The sequence below is a fragment of the Miniopterus schreibersii genome, assembly GCF_964146895.1.
Source record: "Miniopterus schreibersii genome assembly, chromosome: 10".
In the NCBI taxonomy this organism is placed as follows: domain Eukaryota; kingdom Metazoa; phylum Chordata; class Mammalia; order Chiroptera; family Miniopteridae; genus Miniopterus; species Miniopterus schreibersii.
Genome location: NC_138110.1, coordinates 47,860,870 through 47,884,552, shown reverse-complemented (window position 1 = coordinate 47,884,552; position 23,683 = coordinate 47,860,870). Strand labels below are relative to the sequence as shown.

The 23,683-nt window shown below is 38.6% G+C and overlaps 2 protein-coding genes across 5 annotated transcripts in view; one reads left to right on the top strand and one right to left on the bottom strand.

The window, feature by feature from the left end:
- Positions 1-3,891: 3,891 nt before the first annotated feature.
- PSMG2 (proteasome assembly chaperone 2) lies at positions 3,892-18,626 on the bottom strand. Its single transcript, XM_081148775.1, has 7 exons — positions 18,543-18,626; positions 15,374-15,545; positions 10,914-10,972; positions 7,864-7,982; positions 6,857-7,030; positions 5,029-5,149; positions 3,892-4,206 (listed from the first exon to the last, which is right to left on the bottom strand). The coding sequence occupies exons 1-7, from the start codon at positions 18,597-18,599 to the stop codon at positions 4,108-4,110; spliced, it is 801 nt and encodes a 266-aa protein (XP_081004901.1). The 5' UTR covers positions 18,600-18,626; the 3' UTR covers positions 3,892-4,107.
- The window catches only part of CEP76 (centrosomal protein 76), a gene marked incomplete at its 5' end in the record, with an annotated part of 18,845 nt that continues 13,759 nt past the window's right edge, over positions 18,598-23,683 (top strand). Inside the window, 4 exons of one of the 4 annotated variants that reach the window (XM_081148771.1) lie at positions 18,598-18,876; positions 20,338-20,493; positions 21,730-21,808; positions 22,619-22,663. In XM_081148771.1, the coding sequence (XP_081004897.1) occupies positions 18,598-18,876; positions 20,338-20,493; positions 21,730-21,808; positions 22,619-22,663 (559 nt within the window). Of the gene's footprint in view, positions 19,250-20,337; positions 20,494-21,729; positions 21,809-22,438; positions 22,664-23,683 lie in introns of all 4 variants that reach the window. The other 3 variants (XM_081148770.1, XM_081148772.1, XM_081148773.1) reach the window with 3 other exon arrangements.

The following is a 23,683-nucleotide window of genomic DNA, read 5'->3' as shown; positions in this document are numbered from 1 at the left end:
AGTAGAAACTCACACCAAGCTGCTCAGTTTGCCGTACTGACGGCCTTGTACTATCTTCTTTCACTCGTTTTACCTAAGATGGTGAGTGAATTTACGGTTACATTCTTTCCCCTAAATTGTCATTACTTTCATTGAAATTGGCCTGCCTTGTTCCCTTGAAATATCGATTCGCTTAGGAAATTTTCCCCCTTCTTTTGAATATAAATGAGGATTCAGTAGCTGAACCCAAGAAAGAAATATGGAAAGCACGAGGAAATTTTGCCACTTACTGAACAATATTGAAAACTGAGAAAATCACCTGATTTCAACGAACTGCTGCTTTTAAGAACATTGTTATTTTGTGAGAGTGCTGGCAGGGCTTTGTGAGCCTGCTGCCAGGGTCGAGGGCGCCCCCTATGTCTCAGGCACCAAACTGCTCTGAAGCAAAGTATTCTGAAATAAAACACTTCTTCCTCTTACTTCAAAAGAACAATATGTTAACTGGAGAAAATTTAGTCTTGCAGGCAAACAAACAGGAGAACATAAAAATTTACCCATAAGTAATTGCTAACATTTTGGTATCTTTTTGCTACATATACACATTTTTCCTCCTCCCAAACTGAGATTGTAGGAAGGAAGAAAATAAGATTTTGAATTTTTATTTAGATTAGAAGCTAGTCAGTAGAACTACTATATTTATAAATCGATACACCATTGTGCATTGTGTAAATGACATCCAAGACACTTAGATTTTTATAAAGAAAAAAGTATAACTGACATATCAAGAGAAAAATAGTCCAACAGCTCCCTCTACCGGATGTTTTAATAGAAAGCTAGACATGCTGATTCCTTGCTAATGGAATGCACAGCAACTGGGGACACAGGACAAACCTGGATGGTGGTCTCTGTGGGGAGAAGGGACATGGCAGGAAGGAAGAGCTGACAGAGCATTTGATGTCTGTATTCTTTGCATTTTTTATGGTGGTAACAGATTCATCACTTATATAATTTAAAACATTTTTAAACAAGAGCCCTGGCCAGTGTGGCTCAGTTGGTTGAGCATCATCCCATGCCCCAAGGTTGCCAGTTCAACTCCCAACCAGGGCACATGCCCAGGCTGCAGGCTCGATCGCCAGGAGGGGGTGTGCAGGAGGATGCCCATCCATGTTTCTCTCTCCCTCTCCCTTCCTCTCTCTCTAAAGTCAATAAAAACATATTAAAAAAAAAAAATACTGTGCAACCTGGCTGAGTGGCTCAGTTGGTTGGAGCTTTATGACAGGATTTCCTTCTTTTTTAAGGCTGAATAATATTCCAGTGTATCTATAGATTGTATTTTCCAAATTCATTCATCCATCTATTGATAGGTTGCTTCAACATCTTGGCTATCGTGAGTAATGTTGTATAAACATGGGTATGCAAATATCTATGAGATCCTGTTTGCAATTCTTTTAGATAGGTACTCAGAAATGAAATTGCTGGATCATACAATGGTTCTCTTTAATATTTTTAGGAAAACCCATACTATTTTCCATAGTGGCTGCACCACTTTAAAGTCCCATTGCGCCCGGCTGGGTGTGGCTCAGGGGTAGAGCGTCGACCTGAGATCCAGGCGATCGGGGTTTGATTCCCAGTCAGGGCACATGCCCGGGTTGAAGGCTTGATCAGTGACTCTCTCATTATTGATGTTTCTATCTGTCTCTCCCTCTCCTTTCCTCTCTCTGAAATCAATAAAGATATATTTAAAAAATAATAAAGCCCCATTGCAAGAGTATTCCAATTTCTCTGAATCCTCACCAAAACTATTTTCTAGGATTTTTTTTTCCATTGCTTTTCAGAGACAGTGGGAGAGAGAGAGAGAAACATGGGTGTGAGAGACACATCCATTGGTTGCCTCCCACATACATATGCCCTGACCAGGGCTGAGAATTGAGCTCACAACCGAAGCATGTGCCCTTGGCCGGAATTGAACCCAAGACCGTTCAGTCCGAGGGCAGACCCTCTAACCACGGAGCCAAACCAGCTAAGGCTGACTTGGTAATTTCAATTAGAATTGCTGATTCTTCTGTTTGATCAAGTCTGCTGTTAAGCCCCTCTAACGAACTTTTCAATTCAGTTACTGTATTTAGTTTCAGAATTTCTGTATTTTAAAATATAGCTTCTATCTCTTTGTTGATATTCTTATTTTGTTCATACATTGTTGTTCTGATTTCATTTAATCGCCTGTGCTCTCATGTAAATCAATGTGTTTAAGACAATTTTTTTGTCATGTAATTTATAGATCTCCATTTCCTTGGGATTGGTTTCTGGAGATTTGTTTCTTTAATTGAGCTATGTTTCTGTCTCTTCTTGTGCCTTGTGATTGTTTTGCTGTTTTACCCATTGATAAAAAAGCCCCCTCTACCAGTCTTCTTACAGGGAAGACCTTCACCAAAGCCTAGCTGGAGGTCCTGGGGTTCCCTGAAACTCTGTGGGACTGTTGGTTCTCCAGTGCTGCAGCCAGGAGTCACTTTCTCCTTTGTTCTCAGTGATTTCCAGGCATCCAAAGTATGCTGGCTCCCCGTCAGCACCAAGTGAGGTGAGATACCAGCACCTCGGCCAAAGCTCTGAGTAGCTGGAATGTTGAACTCACATTTTCTTCTTCTTTCCCTCCTGTTGGAGCTCCAAGTTGGGTGCCTTCTCCTGACTGTGCAGAGCTGCGCTGGCCTGTGGCACTGCAGGCAGACATTCCTGCTCTCCCTTGCTTTCAGTGGCCCCCAGATGTCTAATATATGCCAATTTTGTCAGCACTCCAAGTCAGTCAAGACAGCCAGGAGCCTTCTAAAAAGCTGGAATATTGAATTCCATTCCATTCTTGTCTGCTCCCCCCACCCCAAGCCATGAGCTGGTGGTTTTCGCCCAATCATGCTGGTATTTGTACTTGGGGGAGGGGCAATTGTGAATAAAATGAAATAGCTCTTCTTACCCATTTCATTGCAGCTGTTCTCAACTCTGTGCTCCCTTGGGAAAATACAACTTTTTAACTGGTTTCTGGATTTCTCATAAAGGCATTCTGGTCTATATATTGATAAGGTGTATGTGTGGGGAATGAGGGCTGGGACTTCCTATCCCACCATCTGGTTGATGTTACCGCCCCTTAAAATTTTACCAAGGGAAACAAAGTCTATAGAACCCAGAATGATTGATGTATCACAAATAAATCATTTACTAAGTACTACGGAGTAGGGTGTATCCCTTAGCATTATAAGCCCTTGTTTTACAGATGAGAAAGCCAATGCAGAGGTTTAACAGCCAAATAGCAGGTATGTAACATCATGTGTAAAAAGTGACTGGTATGTAGTAAACACTTAAAAATGAAAACTATTTTTATTATTTTTTATTAAAATTCTTTTGAGATGGGGAAATTATTCTAGATTATCGTATTGTGCCCAATGTGATCACAATGATACTAAGTAAAAGAGGCAGAAAGGGGACACGAGCCAATGAATGCAGCTTCTATAAGCTGGAACGGGGAGGAAACGATTCTCCCCTGGAGCCTCCGTAGGAAACACAGACCTGCTAACACCTGAGGATATTTTTTCCATTGCTTTTCAGAGACTGGGAGAGAGAGAGAGACATGGGCCGGTTGCCTCCTGCACTCGGGGATCGAGCCTGCAAGCGAGGTACATGCCCTTGGCTGTAACTGAACCCTAGACCCTTCAGTCCACGGGCCGAAGCTCTAACCAGGGTCAAACCGGCCAGGGGAGACCTGCTAACACTTTTAGTACAGTAAGACCTATTTTTGGACTTCTGACTTCCAGAATTGTAATGAATTGTAATTTGGGTTGTTTTAAGCCACTAAGTTTGTGGTAATTTGTTACAGCACAAACAGGAAACTAATACAGAAGTCTGAGTTTAAAAAACTAAGACACATTTCATGAAATTACTTAGGAAATATTTTATTGTACAAAATTTACATTTGTTGCATATGATGAAAAGTATAGCAAAACCAATCTTTTGCTAATCCATTTTTTCTGTAAAAAGCAAAAATTTATTTTCTAATACATTAAATAATACAGCTTTTTATACAGTTGTTTAATAGTTGTATTGGTAACAAGTGTCTTGGAACACAGGTATAAAACTGAAAACAGATCAAAAAAGCGCAGGGGGAAGACCACTGCCAAAGAGTAATCTCCAAGAACTTGGCATTTTCCAAGGCAAGGCAGATGTTGTGGGGCCATCACACTGTAACTGAAGAAAAAAAGATTTTAATTCTTCATCTTTACCAGCAAACGGCCTTTTAACATGTATTACAAAACTCCCCCTTCTCTAGTTTTTTGGTTCCTTTTGGTTTTGACACTTTTAGCTGGATCTTATTGTAAGCAAAAACAAAGTAATACGTTTCTATGTCTTTATGTCAACTTAAGATAAATGTTCTCAAGTTTCGAATCATCAAGATATGCCAGAAAGGTTGTGGATAGATTCTATCAAGTAAATCAAATTCAAAAGGAATAGGCATTTAAAAAAAAAAAATCAGTACTATGTGAGTGTATCAATCTGTTCTTAGCAAAAGCATAAATTAAAAAGACAGTTATCTACCATATAAAACAGCCTTATGGCACTTCTGTTATGCCTAAAGGCTAACTGATTTTCCTAGGTGTGATGTTCTTATTTCATAATAGAGAAAAATAATTATAATGCATATTCAATAGCTACTGCAGTGCTCACATAGTAATACCTTTTGCTTCCTAAAAAAACCAAAAATCCTGAATTCCAAAAAGAACTTATTTATTCTTGTAAGAAGCTGTCTGGAATAAATGCAACATGAAAAATGAATACAATGAGGTACTTAAGATATACTTTTGGAAAATTAGCCTTAATGAAACAACTGTAGACAGCAGGTTGGTTAACTGCCCTCCTTTCAAAAGTTCAGCAAAAATAAATTTTATGTAGAGATATGATTATATTCAACATAAACTTTTACTTATTTGGTCTACTTATATAGCATATAAAATACAAGTTTATGAATACATAACCAGAGAAATCACAGGTTTAAGCTGTAGCAAAACTTACATGTGGTTTGATTATGTGAAGCCATTCATTAAGATACTCAACAAGACCTAATGCATCTGGGATATTGTCTCCTTCTGAAACAAATTTCAGCAGAACAGCCATTGGGATTTCTTTAGAACAGCTACAACAAATTAAAAAAAAAATTAAGTATTCTACTGATACAAGACGCTGATTCCAGTGTGCCTGTGTTTATAGCTAAGCTAATCTTCCAGGTTTTGCACAAGGAGAAGATGACCCATCATGAGATCACTTATTTATCTCCCTTTGCCCCAGATACATTCTTCTGTTTGTGGGGACAGAACTAGGACCCATGTAATGCACACCTAGGCATATGCGAGTTTGTGCTTTACACCAAGGCTACATGAAAAACCACCCCTCTATACTTGGTTATAGAACATGAAATATGTTCTGATCTACTCCCAAAACCTACTGTAGAAACAGCTATTTTCAAAAGCACCATAGCAAACAGACTGAAAGATTCTAATACCTCATTACTTGAAAACTGAAATTCATAACCAGTTTGGTTCAGTGGTGAGGGCATCAGCCCGTGGACTGAAGAGTCCCAGGTTTGGTTCTGGCCAAGGGCATGTGCCTCCGTTGCAGGCTCAATCCCTGACCCTGGTCAGTGCTTGAGCAGGAGGCGACCAATAAATGTGTCTCTCTCACATCAATGTTCCTCCCCACCCCACCCTGAAAAGCAACGGAAAAAAAAACCTCGGGTGAGGATTGAAAAAAAAAAAAGAAAACTGTGGAATAAAGGGGAAAAGACCCTTTACTATTACTTCTTGCGTTTATTGAGTGATTATTAGGTGCTAAGCAGCGTCTGCATATTTTATGATTTAATCCTTACAACAATCCTTGAGAAACTTATAATTATATCCATTTCATTAATGAATCAGTTTGGAATAATGGGAACAAGGACAGAGTACCTGGATTAACCTTCATCCAGTACATTTTCATTGATTTTAGAGAGGGGTGGGAGAGAGAGAGACATCGATGTGAGAGAAACTTCGATCAGTTGCCTCCCATATACACCCAAGCCGGTGATTGAACCCACAACTTAGGCTTGTGCCCTGACCGGAAATCGAACCCACAACCTTCTAGTGTACAGATGATGCTCCAACCAACTGAGCCACATCGGCCAGGGCCGGAAATGACTTTTTGTTGTTTTTTTGTTAATCTTCACCTGAGGATATTTTTTCCATTGCTTTTCAGAGAGTGTAGAAGGGAGAGTGGGAGAGGGGAGATGGAGGCATAGAGGGGAAGGAGGGGAGAGAGACGGAAACATCAATATGAGAAAGACACATCTACTGGTTGCCTCTGGTATGTGCCCTGACTGGGGGCAGGGGGCGAACCGGTAACCGAGGTTTGTGCCCTTGGCCAGGAATTGAACTCTCGACCCTTCAGTGCACAGGCCAACACTCTAAACACTGAGCAAAACCGGCTAGGGCCAGATTTTCTATTTAGAATGATGACAGTGTTCTGAAAGTGGTGATGGGTATACACACTGTGAATGTATTTAATACCACTTAATTATACACTTAAAATGGTTAATGTTATTTATATTTTACCACAATTAAAAAAAGATTATAGAGGTTGCATAACAAGTTCCAGAATTCCTAACATGCCACACATAAAGTATTAAATAAGGCTTTTCAGGAACCTATTCTCTTATAACCAAATTTCAGTCTTTCCCCTGAATGTAATTTCTATTTTATAAATATATTTTCAAAGTTCCAATAAGTAATCCAACACATTCTCCCTATTATCTTACTTTCATTTTAAAATAAGGTAGGGAATGAATGAACAAAGAGGCAAACAACCTCACCCTTCATCATAGAGTGTTTTTGTGATACCTCCTCCAGGTATACGGATGCAAAACTCAGAATCGCTTATTTCAGGAATGCATGGGCTTTTTTCCATTTCTTCCCAGTGAAGGCTGTTTATTTTATTTTGTACACTTTTTTGCAGGGAAGGTGTAAGTAGGTACCTAAAGGGAGAACTAGAAACAATTACATAATTAACTTCCTAAAAACTCACAAATATAAACATCAAAGCAAAAATCAGTTTTTAGCAAAAATTACCTTGTTCTCTATTCTATTGCACAAGACAAACCTAAGTTTTAGCAATTTATGGAAGAATAACATGTAAAAAATATATTGCTCTGATTTGTTATTTACAGAGAGATGGTAAAGAGATAGGGAAACTTAAACTAAGGCAAGACCATCATGAAGATATCTCTATTTCCCACAGCTATACTTCCTTCTGGCCATAAGGCCTATTGAGATTCCTAGAAATTAGTTACAGTTTTGAAAGCTTACTCTTGGCTGATATTTTCATTATGATTTTATAGGTGCAAAAATGATAATGCAATGAAACAGATTATACTGCTATCTCTTGGATACTTTGTCTTATACTTAAGATTTCAATTTGACATGCCTAGAAGCTATACTTAAAGGCAACTGAATTTCTGCAAATATCAATCCAATTTTTCAAAAATTATCAACCAATAAATCTAGGTACCCTTTCTCCTCTTTCTCTTCATAGCTGAGCTCTGTGAGGTTGCCATGCACGATACCACACAATCAAAGCACAGCTCCAGAACCATCTGTCTTTACACCAAAGCTTTCCTTGTGCCCCAATTACAGAACTAAAAGGGTCTACCTAACTGTGCTCACTCCTATCTCTTGAATTTCTTTTACCATCTTCTTTCTAAATTTCAGGGAGGAGAGGTAAGGATATACATGGCTTGTAAAACTTATTTTAACTTTTAAATAGATAAATCATCATAGTAATGCATAATCATAAAATATTTTTTCAAAGGCAAAAACATACCTGCGAAGCTGTAGATCATTACAGTGATATGAATGACTGCTTGAAAGAACAATAACTCTGGCACAGTTACTACTTTTCACCCAGGAAAGCAGCTTTTCACAGAATGGCTTTGATTTATACTTTGTATACATTGGGAAAAAAAGAAAATCTAAAATCAGATCTTAGAGTATAATAAGAGTATTCTATATAATATTTCATCAATTCTGTGATGTTAATATAATTTAAATATACTAAAATTAGAATTATTTTTAGATCCACTTACTGTCCTTAAACTGAAGGTGAAAAATGAAGAGCAATGAATTATCTATTACATCTTTACAATTTAGAAATAAACTGTGAGGAATCTAGATTTTTAAGAAATTCCATTTTGACTGACAAAGGAAAATTTCCCAGTACTCTAATTAAGTAATCCATTATTACTTAAAAACTACCACATGGTCATCTATGAGGTGTTCTTGCCAGAAATTTCTGACCTGAATCTGATCATGAAGAAACAATTAGGTGAATTCAGAATGCCCAATATCTGGTCTTGCTTTCTCAAAAGAGTCAATATTGTGAAGACCTGAAAGAGGAGGGGAGCCAGTTCTACACTGAAGGATACCAACTAAAAAGATGTAACACCCATGTGCAAAATATGACCCCTGAATGGATCCAGAATTGAAGGACATTTTGGAGACAATTAGGGAAATCTGAATATGCTGGATGATACTACTGAAAAATTCATTAAGTGCTCATTTTCTTAGGTGTGGTAATGGTGTTGAGGTTGTGAAGAATAATGTCCTTGTTCTGGAAAGATATATATACTCAAGTATTTTGGGTGTGAAATATGACGTTGCTGGCCTATTTTTGGATTGTCTGACAAAAGAAAACAATGCATGCACATGCATAGAGAGAGAATCAAGCAAGTGTGGCAAGATACTAACGTCTTGGTTAATGTGGAATGTAGGTTATAAAATTATGAGGGGGAGAACTCACTTTATGGAAACTCTTCACAGACTGTTAATAAATTATTCAATAAAATTCAGAATGCAGATAAGAAATGGCTAATCTTCAAAAACAGGAGTCCTGGGTAGAATACTGGTTAAGAGAGGCAGACTCTGGACAGGCTGCCTGGTCCAGAATGCCGGCTCCGCTTCCTAAACATGGTATGTCTCAGCCAAACTGCTTTATCTTTCTGTGTTTCAGTTCTCACATTTGTAAAATGAGGATAATGTTAGTACCTGCCTCATACAATTATTATGAGGATTAAGTAGAGTAATACATATATAGAGTACTCAGAACAGTATTGATGCAAAGTATCAATGCTCAATGTTTGCTGCTTTGAAATCACTCTTTACATATACCAAAAATTTCATTGAAAGTGTTTGAACTATCTTAATTCTTGAACTTAACTGATATTAGTGTGAACAAAAAAGTGAACCAAAAATCCATGTGACAAAATGTAGAAATGTTAGCAACTCTTACTGCAAAACTTTGAGTATGATATTGTTAATTAAAGAAAATGAGTGACTCTAGTATAAATATTAAAACAATCATAATGCTATTCATGATAGCCTGAAACTAGAAAATATCAAACGCTCCATTAACAGTACAATGAATAAATTATGATTTATTTACATAGCAGAATCCTACATAGAGGTGAGAATAAACAAACTACCTCTACTTGCAATAACATAAATGAACCTCACAAATAGAATGCTGGGTAAAGGAAACTAGACACAAAGAAGTACACACAGTAAGAGTCCATTCATGTAATAATATAACAACTAGGATGGGGCACGGGGGAGGGCCTCTAGAAGGTTGATAAATTTCTGACCTCCTAAACAGATGGTACCTTAATCCACTCAACATTTATTGAGAGCTTCTCCACATGCAAAGCACTATTTTAGAAGCTGGGGATATTGACAGTGAATGACACATCATCACTTCTCTCAGGAAACTTACTTTCTATTAGAATTAGATAATAAACATATATATGACATGCCGGGTGGTGATGAGTTGTGAAGAAAACTAGCACAGGATAAGATAGAACCGGTGGTCAGGGAAGGCCTTTCTGATGAGGTAACATTTAAGCAAAGACTAAAGGAAGTGAGCCGTTTTTAGGTATCGAGGGGAAAAGTATTCAGGCAGAGAAATTAGTGTAAAGACGCTGAGACAGGAATGAGCTCAATCTGTCTGAACAATACAGGGAGGCCAGTGTGGCTGAAGCAGGCAGGGTGAGCAAAAGGGGGAAACAGGCAATGAGCACAGGGGAATGAATGGAGATTAGATTAGGTACAGCAGCTGGCCAACAAAACTCTGCAGTAATGGAACTGCTCTTTATGGCAAATGCTTGCCACATGTGGCTATGGGGAACTTGAAATGTGGCTAGAATGATAGAGAAACTAAATTTTTAATTTTATTCACTTTTAATTAATGAATCAAAATTTAAACAGCTACATGTGGCCAGTGACTACCATATCAATGCAAACTCAGGGCCTGATAGACCATGGTAAGGGCTGTGAATTCAGTTTGAGTAAGACAGGAAGCCATCTAAAAGGCTTCTTGAAGACAGAAGTGATGTGATTTGATTTAGGCTTAAAGGATTATTGACGGTGCTGTTTGCAAAGAGACTATTAAGTGTTTGTGGGAAGCGGGTGGTGCAAGAATAGAATAAGGGGTGTGAGAGATGACAGCGGTTTGGACTACAGTGATAGCAGCTGGATGCAGAACACATTCTGATATACACATAACTTATACATAGATGACACTGGTTGAAACTTAATACATATAAAATAAACCTATATTCACATGCTTAAATTTTTTCATTAAATGCTACCTGAATCGGGAATATGTAAGACCCAGGCTACATGTCCCAATTCCTTTCAATATAATCATAAAATAATGGTAGCACCTCTGAAATTTTATGAGATTTTCACTACAGATTCAGGCCTTTCTTAACTGTACGTACAGTAAAAAGATCAGGAATGACTTCTGACTCTTAATTCTTAATGATACTTAGTATTTTCTCATTTTACTTTAATAAATTTTAAAAGGCAAATATAACATACCTTAATAAAAATGGATCTTAACTGAAGAACCACTAGCTTCTTTGAAGGCAATGAATATACTGTAAAGACAAGAAGAGAATGAAATCAAACAAGAGTTGAAATGAAGGAGTTATAGAAATAAAATTATTAGCCACCCAAGTGCCCATCAATGGACAAAGGGATAAAAAAGTTGTGGTACATATACACAATGGAATATTACTCAGGAATAAAAAAATAAAATCATACCATTTGTGACAGCACGGATGGACGCAAAGTATTATGTTAAGTGGAGTAAGTCAGACAGAGAAGGACAAATACCATATGATTTCATTTATAAGTGGACTCTAAAGAGCAAAATAAACAAACAAAACAGAAACAGACTCATAGGTACAGAGAATAGATTGACAGTTGCCAGAGAGGAGAAGGGTCTGGGGGCTGGGTGAAAAAAGTGAAGGGATTAAGAACTACAGATTGGTTGTCACAAAACAGTACCAGGAATGTAAAGTACAGCCTAGGGAATATAGTCTATAAAACTGTAATAACTGTGTATAGTGCCAGGTAGGTACTTGAAATATTGGGGGAACCACTTTGTAAAGTTTATGATTGACTAACCACTATGCTGTATACCTGAAATTAATACCAAATAATATTGAATGTAAACTGTAATTGAAAAATAAAATTAAAAAAATAAAAATATTAAAATTGAATTGTAAGAACTTTCATGTCTAAACATTTTCAATAATTAAAATATAGAAGAAATGCACTCTAACACTTGGTTAAAGTAAAGCATTTTAGAAGTAGCTTAAAATGCACCTATGGGTTTTATTCTATAGAATACATTTATTTCTAAAAGCTTAACTGTAAGAAAATATCAAAAATTATTTTTCTTCTGACTTTGATTATCAAGCCAAAGAAGTAGCCCTGGCAGGTGAGGCTCATTTGGAGCGCTGTCCCGTGTACCAAAGGGTTGTAGGTTCGATTCCCGGTCAGGGCACATACCCAGGTTGTGGGTTCGATCACCAGTCAGGGAGTGTTCCAGAGGCAACCGATCGATGTTTCTTTTTCACATAGATGATGTTTCTGTTTCTCCCCCACCCCTTCTCCCTTACTTTCTCTCTAAAATTAAAACAACAAAACACCCAAAGAAGCATTCCTCTAGAAATTTCTGGCATTACCACAAATAAAATAATTCTTAAGAATGTTTTCAGTTTCTGATATTCTTCCTTCTCTTTAGAGAACAGCAATACTCATTGGGTTAACAGAATAAAATGAAGATTGTTTTGGCCATGTAATAAAATCCCTGGAGCAAGTACATTTGTGTTTTTTATGAGTTTTGAAAGTCCTGAAATAACCTGCAAAATTTTCTGTGAGTCAATGTGTGAGCTTTTCTGGGAAAAGGATGCATAACTTCCATCAGATTCTACAAAGGGTCATCTTCACTGAACGCCTAAAATGTCCCTGTCAACTTCACCTCTATGAATGAAAAGCTCTGATATGAACCAAAGACAAAATATAGTCTCCAAGGATATATGATTATGCTAAGAGGTAAGCTTTTACTCACTATAAAAAAGATTAAGAATAACCCTAGACTTGGGCAAATCCTTTGGTGGATCATGTCTCTTCTGTTACAGGTCTTTTGGGGATTGTGTCATTGGACTGGTGTGGTGTGATCGGGGGCTTGAATCAGCAAGTCTAGTAACCATTAGGTATGTTCAGGGCAAAGGCAGCTAAAGCAGGAAGTTTAGAAATTAGGGAAAAGGGCATAAATTTAGGGAAAGGGGATTAAGGCATAGGCCACTCAGGCCTCTAATTTTTCTCTGATGTACGTATATAGTGCAATGCAACAAACCTACTGGGAAGAGGTGTATCTAGAGGGAGTTTGAAGGCTAAACTTTAAGATGTAAGATATGCTACCTTCCATATAGCAAAACTAAAGTTCTCCATCAGTGTGTCATGCAAATCTTTTTTGTGAAGATCCTGTTTTCCTTCTTTTTCCCCAGTTTTCCTTCTGATGCAATATGAAAGCAACATCACCTTTCATGTATTCTGTCCAAAAATATTTTGCTTTTATCTAACCAAGCCTTTAGACCTAACTCCAGTAACAGAAAACACAGAGACTAGAGGAAAAGGCCAGGTGACATCACAAAGGAGTAATAAGATAAATGTAGATAGGACATTCTATAAGGACAGTGAGTCCAGTTTTTCCTTCAATAAATCAGTTTCATGAAGAAGGGGAAAAAAGACTACTCTAGGGTAAAAGAGTTTTCAAAGGTACAACAATCAGATGTAATTTGGGTCCTAGTTTGGGCAAACTAACTTTAAAGAACATTTTGGGGTAAAGTGGGCCAATTTGAATATAGATAGGGTATAGAAAGTTAAGAAACTGCTATTGCTAATTTTGTTAAATGTGATGGTATTTAGCTATGTAAGAAAATGTTTTTAGAAGACAAGAGATGCATACTTATATATTTGGGGGTGAAATGTCATAATGTCTATAATTTATTTCAAAATACCTCATCTTAAAGAAAATAAAGTGATTAAAGAACTATATCCAATTGACTTGCTGCCAGTTTGTGTCAATGGAAAACCAGTGGGTCCGCCACTGGAATGAAGGTGCATTAGCAGGGTGGTATGGTGCCTGAATCAGGTCTCAGGGACAAGAGTGCCCTGATAAGTTCAGCTACACCAGTCATTAATCATGTGACTTTAATTTCTCTGTGCAATGGTTTCCTCATCTATAAAACTACCTATGGAATAATTGAGAGGATTAAATGAGTTAACACATGTACATGCACACTGTTCAACAAATGACATGCGCTGGCGAGGGTGTGGAGAAAGGGGAATCCTGGTACACTGCTGGTGGGAATGCAGACCAGTGCAGCCACTATGGAAAACAGTATGGAAGTTCCTCAAAAAATTAAAAATGGAACTTCCTTTTGACCCAGTGATCCCACTTCTGGGAATGTATCCTAGGAATCCTGAAACACTAATCAGAAAGAATATATGCACCCTTATGTTCATAGCAGCACAATTTACAATAGCTAAGATCTGGAAACAGCCCAAGTGCCCATCAGTAAATGAGTGGATAAAAAAGCTGTGGGACATTTATACCATGGAATACTGTACAGCTATAAAGAAGAAGGATCTCCTACCCCTTGGGACAGTATGGATGGACCTGCAGAATCTTATGCTAAGTGAAATAAGCCAGGCAGAGAAAGACAAACATCACATGATCTCACTTATATGTGGAATCTCAAGAACTTAATAAACTGAACAAAATAGATTCAGTGACACAGAAGCATGGATCAGACTCACGAATTTGAGAGGGAAGGTAGGGATGGGTGGGTGGGGAGAGATTAACCAGAGTTACATGCATATATGCATAACCCATGGCCATGGACAATAGTGTGGTGAAGGCCTGGGAGGGGGGGGAGTGGGTGTGGGGTGAAAGTGGTCTATAGGGAAAAAGGGGGACATTTGTAATATTTTGAATTAAAAAAAAAAAAAAAGAATGATAGTTGTTATCATCAGTGGAAGTATAAAAATTCTAGTTCTAACATTTATAGTCTTTTATCCTTTCAGACAATAACTGAAATTCCATCTTTCCTGCAGGAATTTCAGTATTAAGATTATTTTTTTAAAGTGTTTTTCATTATCACAAGCTAATGATATGAGTAGTAAGACTGACAAAAACCAAAATGCTTTTTCATTTGTTTTTCAATCCACCAGCGGTCTTTCATGGTCCTCTATCACCTCTTGACTTTGACCTTAAAATGGTAAAAGAGGACTGAGAGGCCAACAGAGGAACTAGTCATCAAACAAAGTAACTGGATGCTCCTGTACTTCATGATCAACAGCTTTTCCCTTCCTCACCCACTGCAGTTCCCCATTATAAACAAACAGTGGTCAGTGCAATATAAACTGTGTTCCCTGATTAAACCTGATAGTCCAATGAGAAATTACGGAGATTTATGGCATGGGAAAGGCCTACATCTACTAGCAGTATTAGGCAACTCAATCTTTCCGAACCATATTGATACCATATTATTATGAATTCTATAATAATGTGAGAGGATGACTGAGGCTTAGATGAGATAGCATATACTAAACATACTGAGGACTGAGCCCAGTGGAATACTCTTTTCTCCTCTCCTGGTATTACTGATGCTTACACATGTCAGTAAGAATAGAAAATAAAACTGATAAAAGGAAAAAAACAATAAAAAACCCAGGTTAAAAAAACAGAAATCTCAAATTCTATCCAAGGACACAAGTACATCTCTCATAGGAGTTGCCATTTAGAAAAGGCTAAGAACTAAAACCAGGATATAAGAGAATAGGACAATGCGACTGGGTAGTCCATTCTGCACAACGCTGACATCAAGAAAAACATGTGCTACAAAACAGTGTCTGTAGAGTCTATTTTAATTTAAAACAACTCTACCTTGTAATAGAATAAAATATGCCGAAATCTTACATACCTTCAGCATTTATACTGAGTTCTGATGAATTTTCTTTTGATGTTGCATATGGATTGTTTCCAACCATCGGTACAAGACAATCAGTATAGAAGTAACCAATCTTACACATATTCAGTGTAGAAATAATCAGATCTATTGCAAGCTGGCCAACATTTCCAACAGATACTGCTGGCTGAAGTTAAAAAAAAAAAAAAAATTCATTAAGGCATCAACATTAGCAACACTTTCCGAAGTTTAGACAGAAGACAATAATCACAGCACTAGTACTGAATGTTTATGCTCAGGTATATCATTGCTACATATGGATTCTTTCATTAATTGCAACTGAGGTGTTAGCAGGGGGCCTCCTCCACCTTTGAAACTATTGATTTAACCCTTACGGAACACCTGTTGTCAATCATTATTCTAGGCAGTGGGAATGCAGTAAAACAAATCAACAAAAGTTCCTGCCCTGGTGGAGCTTCCATTGTAGTGAGAGAGCAATTTACCTGCAATAAAATAAATAGTAAAATATACAGTGCTATCAACAAAAATTGACTGTGAGTGTGTGTATATTTATTTGGCTACAATTTTAAACAGGTTGGTCAAGGAAAGAATCACTTTAGGTGACAAGAAACCATAGACCTGAAAGAGGTTAGAAAGAGAGCAGTGCAGACAGGGAAAGAATATTTCAGGTAGTGGGAAAGCAAGTGTAAAGGCTGAGGTATGAACAAAAGTGCCCTTGGGTATTCTATTTGCTTTGTTAGTGCCTAGAGGTTGGAGTGAGCTCATTTTCACATTAACCCCTCTCCGCCCGACACACACTTATCCCCATGACTAATAGTTCAACTGCCAAATCTCTCGCTACAGCCCAGAACACTTATCTGAACTCCAGAGCCTAACAGATACTTCCCCATAGTTATGTCACAGGTAACTCACATTCAATATGTACAATATTAAACTTTTGCCCAAACTTGTCCCCATATTTTGTATTTCAGAAAAGAGCAAGAATTATTGAGCCAATTACTAAAACCAGGAAACTTCCCTTTCTTTTACCAACCACACATAACACATGACTAATTTTCATTGATTTTATTTTTTTTGACTTTGTCATATATTTTGGGGTCCTTCAGAGTGGTCTCCCACTTTTCACTGCTTTCATCTATTAATTCCCTGGTTATCTCCTGTAATTCCCTTTCCTCTTCTCAAAGATTCTGCTAGTTTGGTTAGGCCCTCACTCTTCCTGTATGATCCATCCTTTCCTCACTACTGGATTCTTCCCATGGGCATATACACATGGTCTAATATCTTTCATTCTAAATAACCATCCTTTGGTCCCATATATGCCCCTAGACACTACCTCACTTCTAGGGTGTCCCTCCACAGCCCCAATTTCCCACAGTTGTTCACTAAAGCATCAACAGGAACTTTATTTCTAAATTAATGAACAAAATACATAGATATCTACATCTCCACCTCTTCTCCCATTTATGTAACCCACTCTAATATGACTTCCATCTTCACCACTCCACTGGGAAGTTTGTCAAGTTACCACCAATAATCTCTTAGACATTATTTTCTCTATAAAGCTTTTCTTTTACCCCCCTCCCCCAGGTATTTCCTGCAAAGATACTTTTTCCCTTTTGTGTTTGACAAGTATTTTTCAGGGAGTTGCTTTGAAATTATGTAAAATTTCCTTCCTCAGAACACTATCACACGCTAATTTTAGCATTGATATTTCTTGCATGCATTATAATGAAAATTGCCTAAAAGTTTTCTATTACAATCATTCTTTTAAAAATATATATATATCTTTATTGATTTCAGAGAGAGGAAGGGAGAGGGGGAGAGAGAGAGAAACATCAGTGACAAGAGTCACTGATTGGCTGCCTCCCTGGCACATTCCCTACCAGGGATGGACCCCACAACCCCGCATGTGCCCTGACAAGGAGTGAGCCACGATCTCCTGGATCATAGGTCGATGCCCAACAGCTGGGCCCCCTGGCCAGGCACCATCATTCTTTTTTAATTGACACATAACACTGTATCAATTTTAGATATACAACATGATTGATATATGTATACAAGGTGGGCAAAAGTAGGGTTACAGTTGTAATACAAATAAATAATACAATAACAAATAATACAAGAATAAACAGTTTCCCTACTCACCACTGTAAACCTACTTTTGCCTACCCCTATATATTGTAAAATTATTACCAAATATGTTGTTTTAAGATCCATAACCACAGTTACAATTTTTTCCCTTGTGATAAGAACTTAAAATATTTACTCTCTTCTTAGCAACTTTCAAATGTAGAATACAGTATTGTTAACTATAGTTACCATGCTGTGCATCGCACCCCCAAGGACTTACCTTCTAACTGAAGTTTGTACCTTCTGACTACTTTCACCCATTTCACTCAACCACCCCTCCACTCCACCCACCGCCCCATCAGTGAGTTCTAGTTCTCTGCAGCTATGATTTTAATGGGGGTTTCTACCTTCCTCCCCCGCTTCCTTCCTTCCCAGTTTCCACATATGAAGCTTTTCTTAACAGGTCCTTGTGTCCCTCCCCCTCCTAATAAATCGTTGGGCCTTTCTATAGCTTTTAAAAACTTCTGTCCCAGCATTTATTGCCTTTGTTGATCTTCGTGTTTCCAACTAGACTGTAAAACTCCTTGAGGACAAGGGCCTAGTCTTATTCTAATATTTTCACATAACAGAATGTGTATTGAAACAATGAATGAGCATGGGCAACTGTAACAGCGATAAAACCGTCTTAGCTACTGGCAAAGCTGCTTTTATAATCCCCATCGGTAGTTCTTCCCGTTAATGACAATGATTTGCTTAAGAATGACTCTAAAACTAGTTGAGAAACGATTTTTCTAGGATAAAATGTAAAGACAATGTCCCGCACAACATACGTACAACGTATCTGTAATATCCAAACACATTAGTCAACAAAGACTACAAACTGTAGACGCAGATACCAGGCTTGGGGATAGCGCCAACAAAGGTTCGATGTGCACCGCCCCATTTTCAGCGCGGGCTGGACACCTCAAATAGAAACAAGTACCCTCTGCCACGGCCGGTGACACCCCGACTGGGGTGGCGGCTCTGCAGGCGCCGGCCGGGAGGCAGCAGCCCTCAGTCGGGCTGCGGAGAGCTCGTAAACGCGGGGACTCACCATCAGGAGGGTGAAACCCGCGAGGTCGCAGACCGACTCTCCGCAGGGAACAAACATGGTCGCACTGAGGTCGGAGGACCGAGGGAAGCGCCGGCCAGAGAACGAGGCGGGAAGGCGAAAATCGCGAGCTCCGGACCCGTCCGCGAACTCAGACCCTAGAGCTCCGCATGGCGCAGGCGCAGCGCGACCTGGCCGACGGGGTCCTTCGAGTCCCCCGGCGCGGGGTCCTGAGGGGTCCGTCCAGCTACCTGCCGGTCCGGAGGGTCGAAAGGGAACGCGAGGGAGAGCGATATGGGGGCGGATAGCGCATCCGGAGACACCGGCCAGGCGTGAGGTGGGAACCGTGAGGGAGGGGGAGAGGCAGGTGGAGGGGCGCAGGCAGGGCGGGGGACAGCCCCGCCGCCTGGCTGCCCGCCGCCGTTTCAAAACAACAGTTGGGCGCCTCGGCAGCTGGCAGCCTCGCCTCCCGCCCGGCCCCGCGCTGACGCGGTGCTGCGTCCCCGCGTCCCCCGGGAGCTGTGCGAGGGGAGCTGTCGCGCGGGCTCCGTGCTCAGCCGCGACTTACGCTCCGGGGTGGCTGGGGCGCGCCGCGCGGTTGGGGCGCCTGAAGCGGAGAGACTCGGCGGCGAGGCGCCGGCCCCAGCATGTCGCTGCCTCCGGAGAAAGCCTCCGAGCTGAAGCAGCTCATCCATCAGCAGCTGAGCAAGGTGAGGGGCGCCGCGGGCGCGCTTCTGCCCACCTTGTGGCCCCGAGTGTCCAGTCTGCGCCCCTTGGCCCGGCCGGCTGTGGCACCTGTGTGCCGGGGACTCGAGCAGAGGCTGTGAGAGCCGGAGCGCGGGGTGGGCGAAGCTTCGGGTTTGAAGCCAGAGGAACTTTCTAGTCTCGGTAAAAGAGAACAAGCTCAAAAGAAAGAGCCTGGAAGAGCCTCAGGTGATAGGACGGCGGTAGTCCTGTAGGACGGTTGGGAAACGTCGCGTTTATCCAGCGAGTTGGGGAAGGCAGTCGGGTATACGTTGTGTTTGGAGCAGGTTTATATTCAGGGGTCAGGAACTGGAATTACTTTAAGGATGAAACAGGTGTCGTTGATGTTAAACCGAATCATCGATTCTTAAAGCAGTCCTTAAAGGATTTGTAATGAAGGTATTTGTGCTACTTGAGAGCTAACGAAGAACATCGCGTCGGAGGTGCTGCCCTGAGCGCTGAAGTAATAAAAGCTACCGTTTATTGCGCGGTCGTGTGCCTGGCTTTGTGCTCTTTAGCGTCTTCTGTCTGAGCCTCACAGCCTTGACCGGGCAGCCCTTTTTCCAGATTCATAAAAGGTAAATAAGCTACCTCTAGGTCACACCTAGGACGGTGAAAGCTGAAATTCAAACTTTGCCGCCGCCTCTAGGTCTCTGTTCTTTTGATTATACTTTATTCTCAAAAGATTGTTTTGGTTGAGTGTTATTTGTAGGGAAATAGTGACAAAAGTAGTAGATAACCAATAGAAGTTATTTCTAGAATTTGCACTAAAAATTTTTATCTTAAATTTATTGTTACTTTTTCCTTCTGAAAAACTATATTTTCATTGAATTCTGGTAACAATTTTACATTTACTATTAGCTGGAGAAGCCTTCCCGAATTGAGTCTGTCTATTCCGGCATTATTTTTTATCTTTGTCAGTGTTTTAGAAAGAAATTGACTAAGGTGCAACTGTCATTAATTTTTTTGTTAGTATTTTGAAAAGAAATTAACTGAGTGGCAATATTTGAGCGCTTTGTAATGTTGTAAATTGTAATGGGAGTTTTCTACGTAGATGGACGTCCATGGCAGAATAAGAGAAATCCTTGCTGAGACGATACGGGAAGAATTAGCTCCTGATCAACAACAGTTATCAACAGAAGATTTGATCAAAGCTCTTAGACGTCGGGGAATCATTGATGATGTGATGAAAGAACTTAATTTTGCTACTGTGAGTAATCTTTTAGGGGAAAACATTAGAGAGTATAAATATATTGGAGGCCTCTCCTTCTAGTAAAACCACTTTAAAATAAGATCATTTTGTCTAGCAATATCCTTGTTTCAAGTATAAGCAAATGCGCCCGTGCCTGTGTGTCTCAGCTGGTTGAGCGACGTCCCATGTACCGAAAGGTCACCAGTTCAATTCCTGGTCCGGGCACATGCCCAGGATTCATGTTCGATGCCTGATCCGGGTATGTGGGGAGACACCTGATCGATGTTTCTCTGTCTCCCCATCTCCCTCTCTAAAATCAATAAAAACATTTAAAAAGCAAGTATAAGCTAATGTAACAGGTAGGATTATGTATCAATGAAATTGGAGTTATATGCCATATTTCTCTCTACAATGACAGAATTTGCTCTTATTACTTCTCTAGGTCTGTAACTTTAAGTATGTATGTTTTACTCAAAGTAGTTTTTCATAACCTGGTTCTTTTTCACTGATACTGTTTTATATATATATATATATATATATATATATATATATATATATATATTTAAAGATTAGGCTTATTTTTAAAATAAACACACTGTTTTGGGACAATATTCTCTGTGATTAAGAATTTATCAATTTAAAAAAATAGTTGTTCTGCGTAGGAACCTTCAACTCTTTTCATACAAATAGGTCAGTAGTGGGATGATAGCCTCTCTGTGCACAAATTAGTAAGTAGGCCTTTTGGAAATGAGGCAATAATGAGAAACTGTGACCTCAATACTGGGTAACATAATGTAAAAATTGGATGGACTTCATAATACACCAGGGAATAAGTATTTTAATACAGCATCCTTTTTTGGTATTTGAGGTTTGTAAATTCATTTGGTATAACAGTTGACCTAATAACAGCTTTTGCTGTGTGAATGTACTTATTAAAACCAGTTCATGGTAGAATCATAAGTCAAATGTTACATGAGGTTTCGAGAACGTTTAAGGTAGTAGGGATTTGTTTTCAGCATTCTGTGGCCATTGCTTGAGGACAGTTTAATTTCTTAATAGTAGACTTTAGAAGTGACCAGTTGCATGACCTCTTTTGCAGGCTTTTCATTATTTTAATTATGCAAGGTAAATAGGGGTCTTTTGATGGGACTTTTTCGTATTTACTTTTGGTTCAGTTCTTAGTTCCCTTATTGGTATTTTCTTAACTATAGTTTTTGTTTCTAATTTGTTTTGATTTTCTTTTTGCTTTTCTAGGACAGTGTTGATCAAGAACTCCCTCCCTCTCCAAAACAACCAGTTTGTTTTACTGATAGACAATCAACGTTGAAAAAAAGTATGTGTATTTTATTTTTTTAAACATTAATTTCATTGTGGATAGTACTGAAGATAGATGTGCTGTAGTGTTTGGTATTTGATAGAAAACATTTCAATTCCCCCCCCCCCAGAATTAAATACATTTTTGTGAGCGATCATCCAAAAAAACTTAGATTCTGTTTTCCATGAAGTATAGCAGAAGATTTAATGTATAGCACAGTGGAAGCAAAAACAGGACCACCTGTTTCTCATGTTTTAATAATATATTTTATAAAAATTGTATAGCCTTGTTTTTTTAATGGTAATTAATTATCTCACAAGTACACTGCTGAGTTGAGGTAATTGAATTGGTTTGTGGAACTGAAAGAATGTTGGATAAGCAACTAACAGCAAAGGTATCCTAAACCTTAGCTCTAACTCCTTTCTAGCTGGGAGAAAGTAGCCAGAATGTAAACTCAGAAAAAGGTATCATATTATCTATCTTTTCTTCCCTGAGTGCAAATGGTCCTGGTATACAGTAAATGTGTTACTCCCTCACTCCCACCCCCCAGGTCTTTGGTTTTATTTCTTTCAAGTTATTTTCTATTGTCTTGATCACATTTCTTAAGTTATTTGGCAGTTTCCTCATATATATTGCTACACTTTACAGCTAATATTGATCCAACACGGAGGTATCTTTACCTTCAGGTTTTGGGTGGAAAAGCTTTCTTGGAACATCTGCAAGAACCCGAGCCTTTACCAGGACAAGTTTGTTCAACTTTTACTTTATGTTTGCATTTTCGAAATCAACGTTTTCGTTCTAAACCTGTTCCATGTGCCTGTGAACCAGATTTTCATGATGGCTTTTTACTTGAAGTACACAGAGAAAGCTTAGGTAAGGAACAACAATAAATTGTCATTTAATTGAGGAAATCTTTGTGAGGTTTCATTGCAGAACAACGGTAACTGCTGTACGGGGAGATTTATAATGGAAGTTCCTCCCTCCCTAGCCTTTTGTTTTATTTTTTCCCCCCACTGCTCTTTTCTATATAAACTACTAGTAACCACCTTCTTGCTTTTTTTCCTGCTAATTAATTTAACCTGAAGATAATTTTATGACTGTTTTAATGGTTGTTTTAGTAATAGACATACTAGGTGCATGGTACTATGCTAGGCAAGTCCTGGGGATATAGTGGAGAATGAGACATTATCCTTCTCATTTGTGAAAGATAACTTCATTTATGATATTATCTAACTTTTAAAAATCAGAGTTTAGACATGAATCTGTAATTCATTTTTGGAACTTTAAAATTATGATACTTGATTTCTATAATTGTTTTATACTGTTTTTTCCTATAAAAGTTATTTTGTACATTTTAGTTGTCAGTGTAGAAATTTTTACAATATATTTATAAACTTAGCAAAGTTGTAGAATTATACCTTCAGAATTTTAGATTACTAATGCAGTACTAAAATTTATTATTATTTTTTTCCCTGTGAAAAATAATGGCTTAAATTGCTAGCTCCAAGGTGCTGTATCTTTCAGTTTGGGGTGGATAATATAGTGATTATTTCTGGAGTTTTAAGGATAAAGGTAGTTTTGGAATTAATGTTGACATATTTGAATTGTCTTAGTAGCATATAGTTTAGTAAGTACTTTTAATGAATAGACTTATCTCTTAGATATCAGAAAATATAGATATGCATTAAGTGACAAAATAACTTACCACAATTCTACCAGTTCTCTTAAAAGTTGTGAGAAATACGACTGTACTTTTGTTCCAAGTCTATTGCATGCTTTTTGAGGCATTACCAAATTATTCTATTTGGTTTTACATAAGTTTTTAATACTTTTCAGTAAAAGTATTTTATGTTGGCCTAACTGAATATGTAATTTGGTGTAATTTTTTTTTGG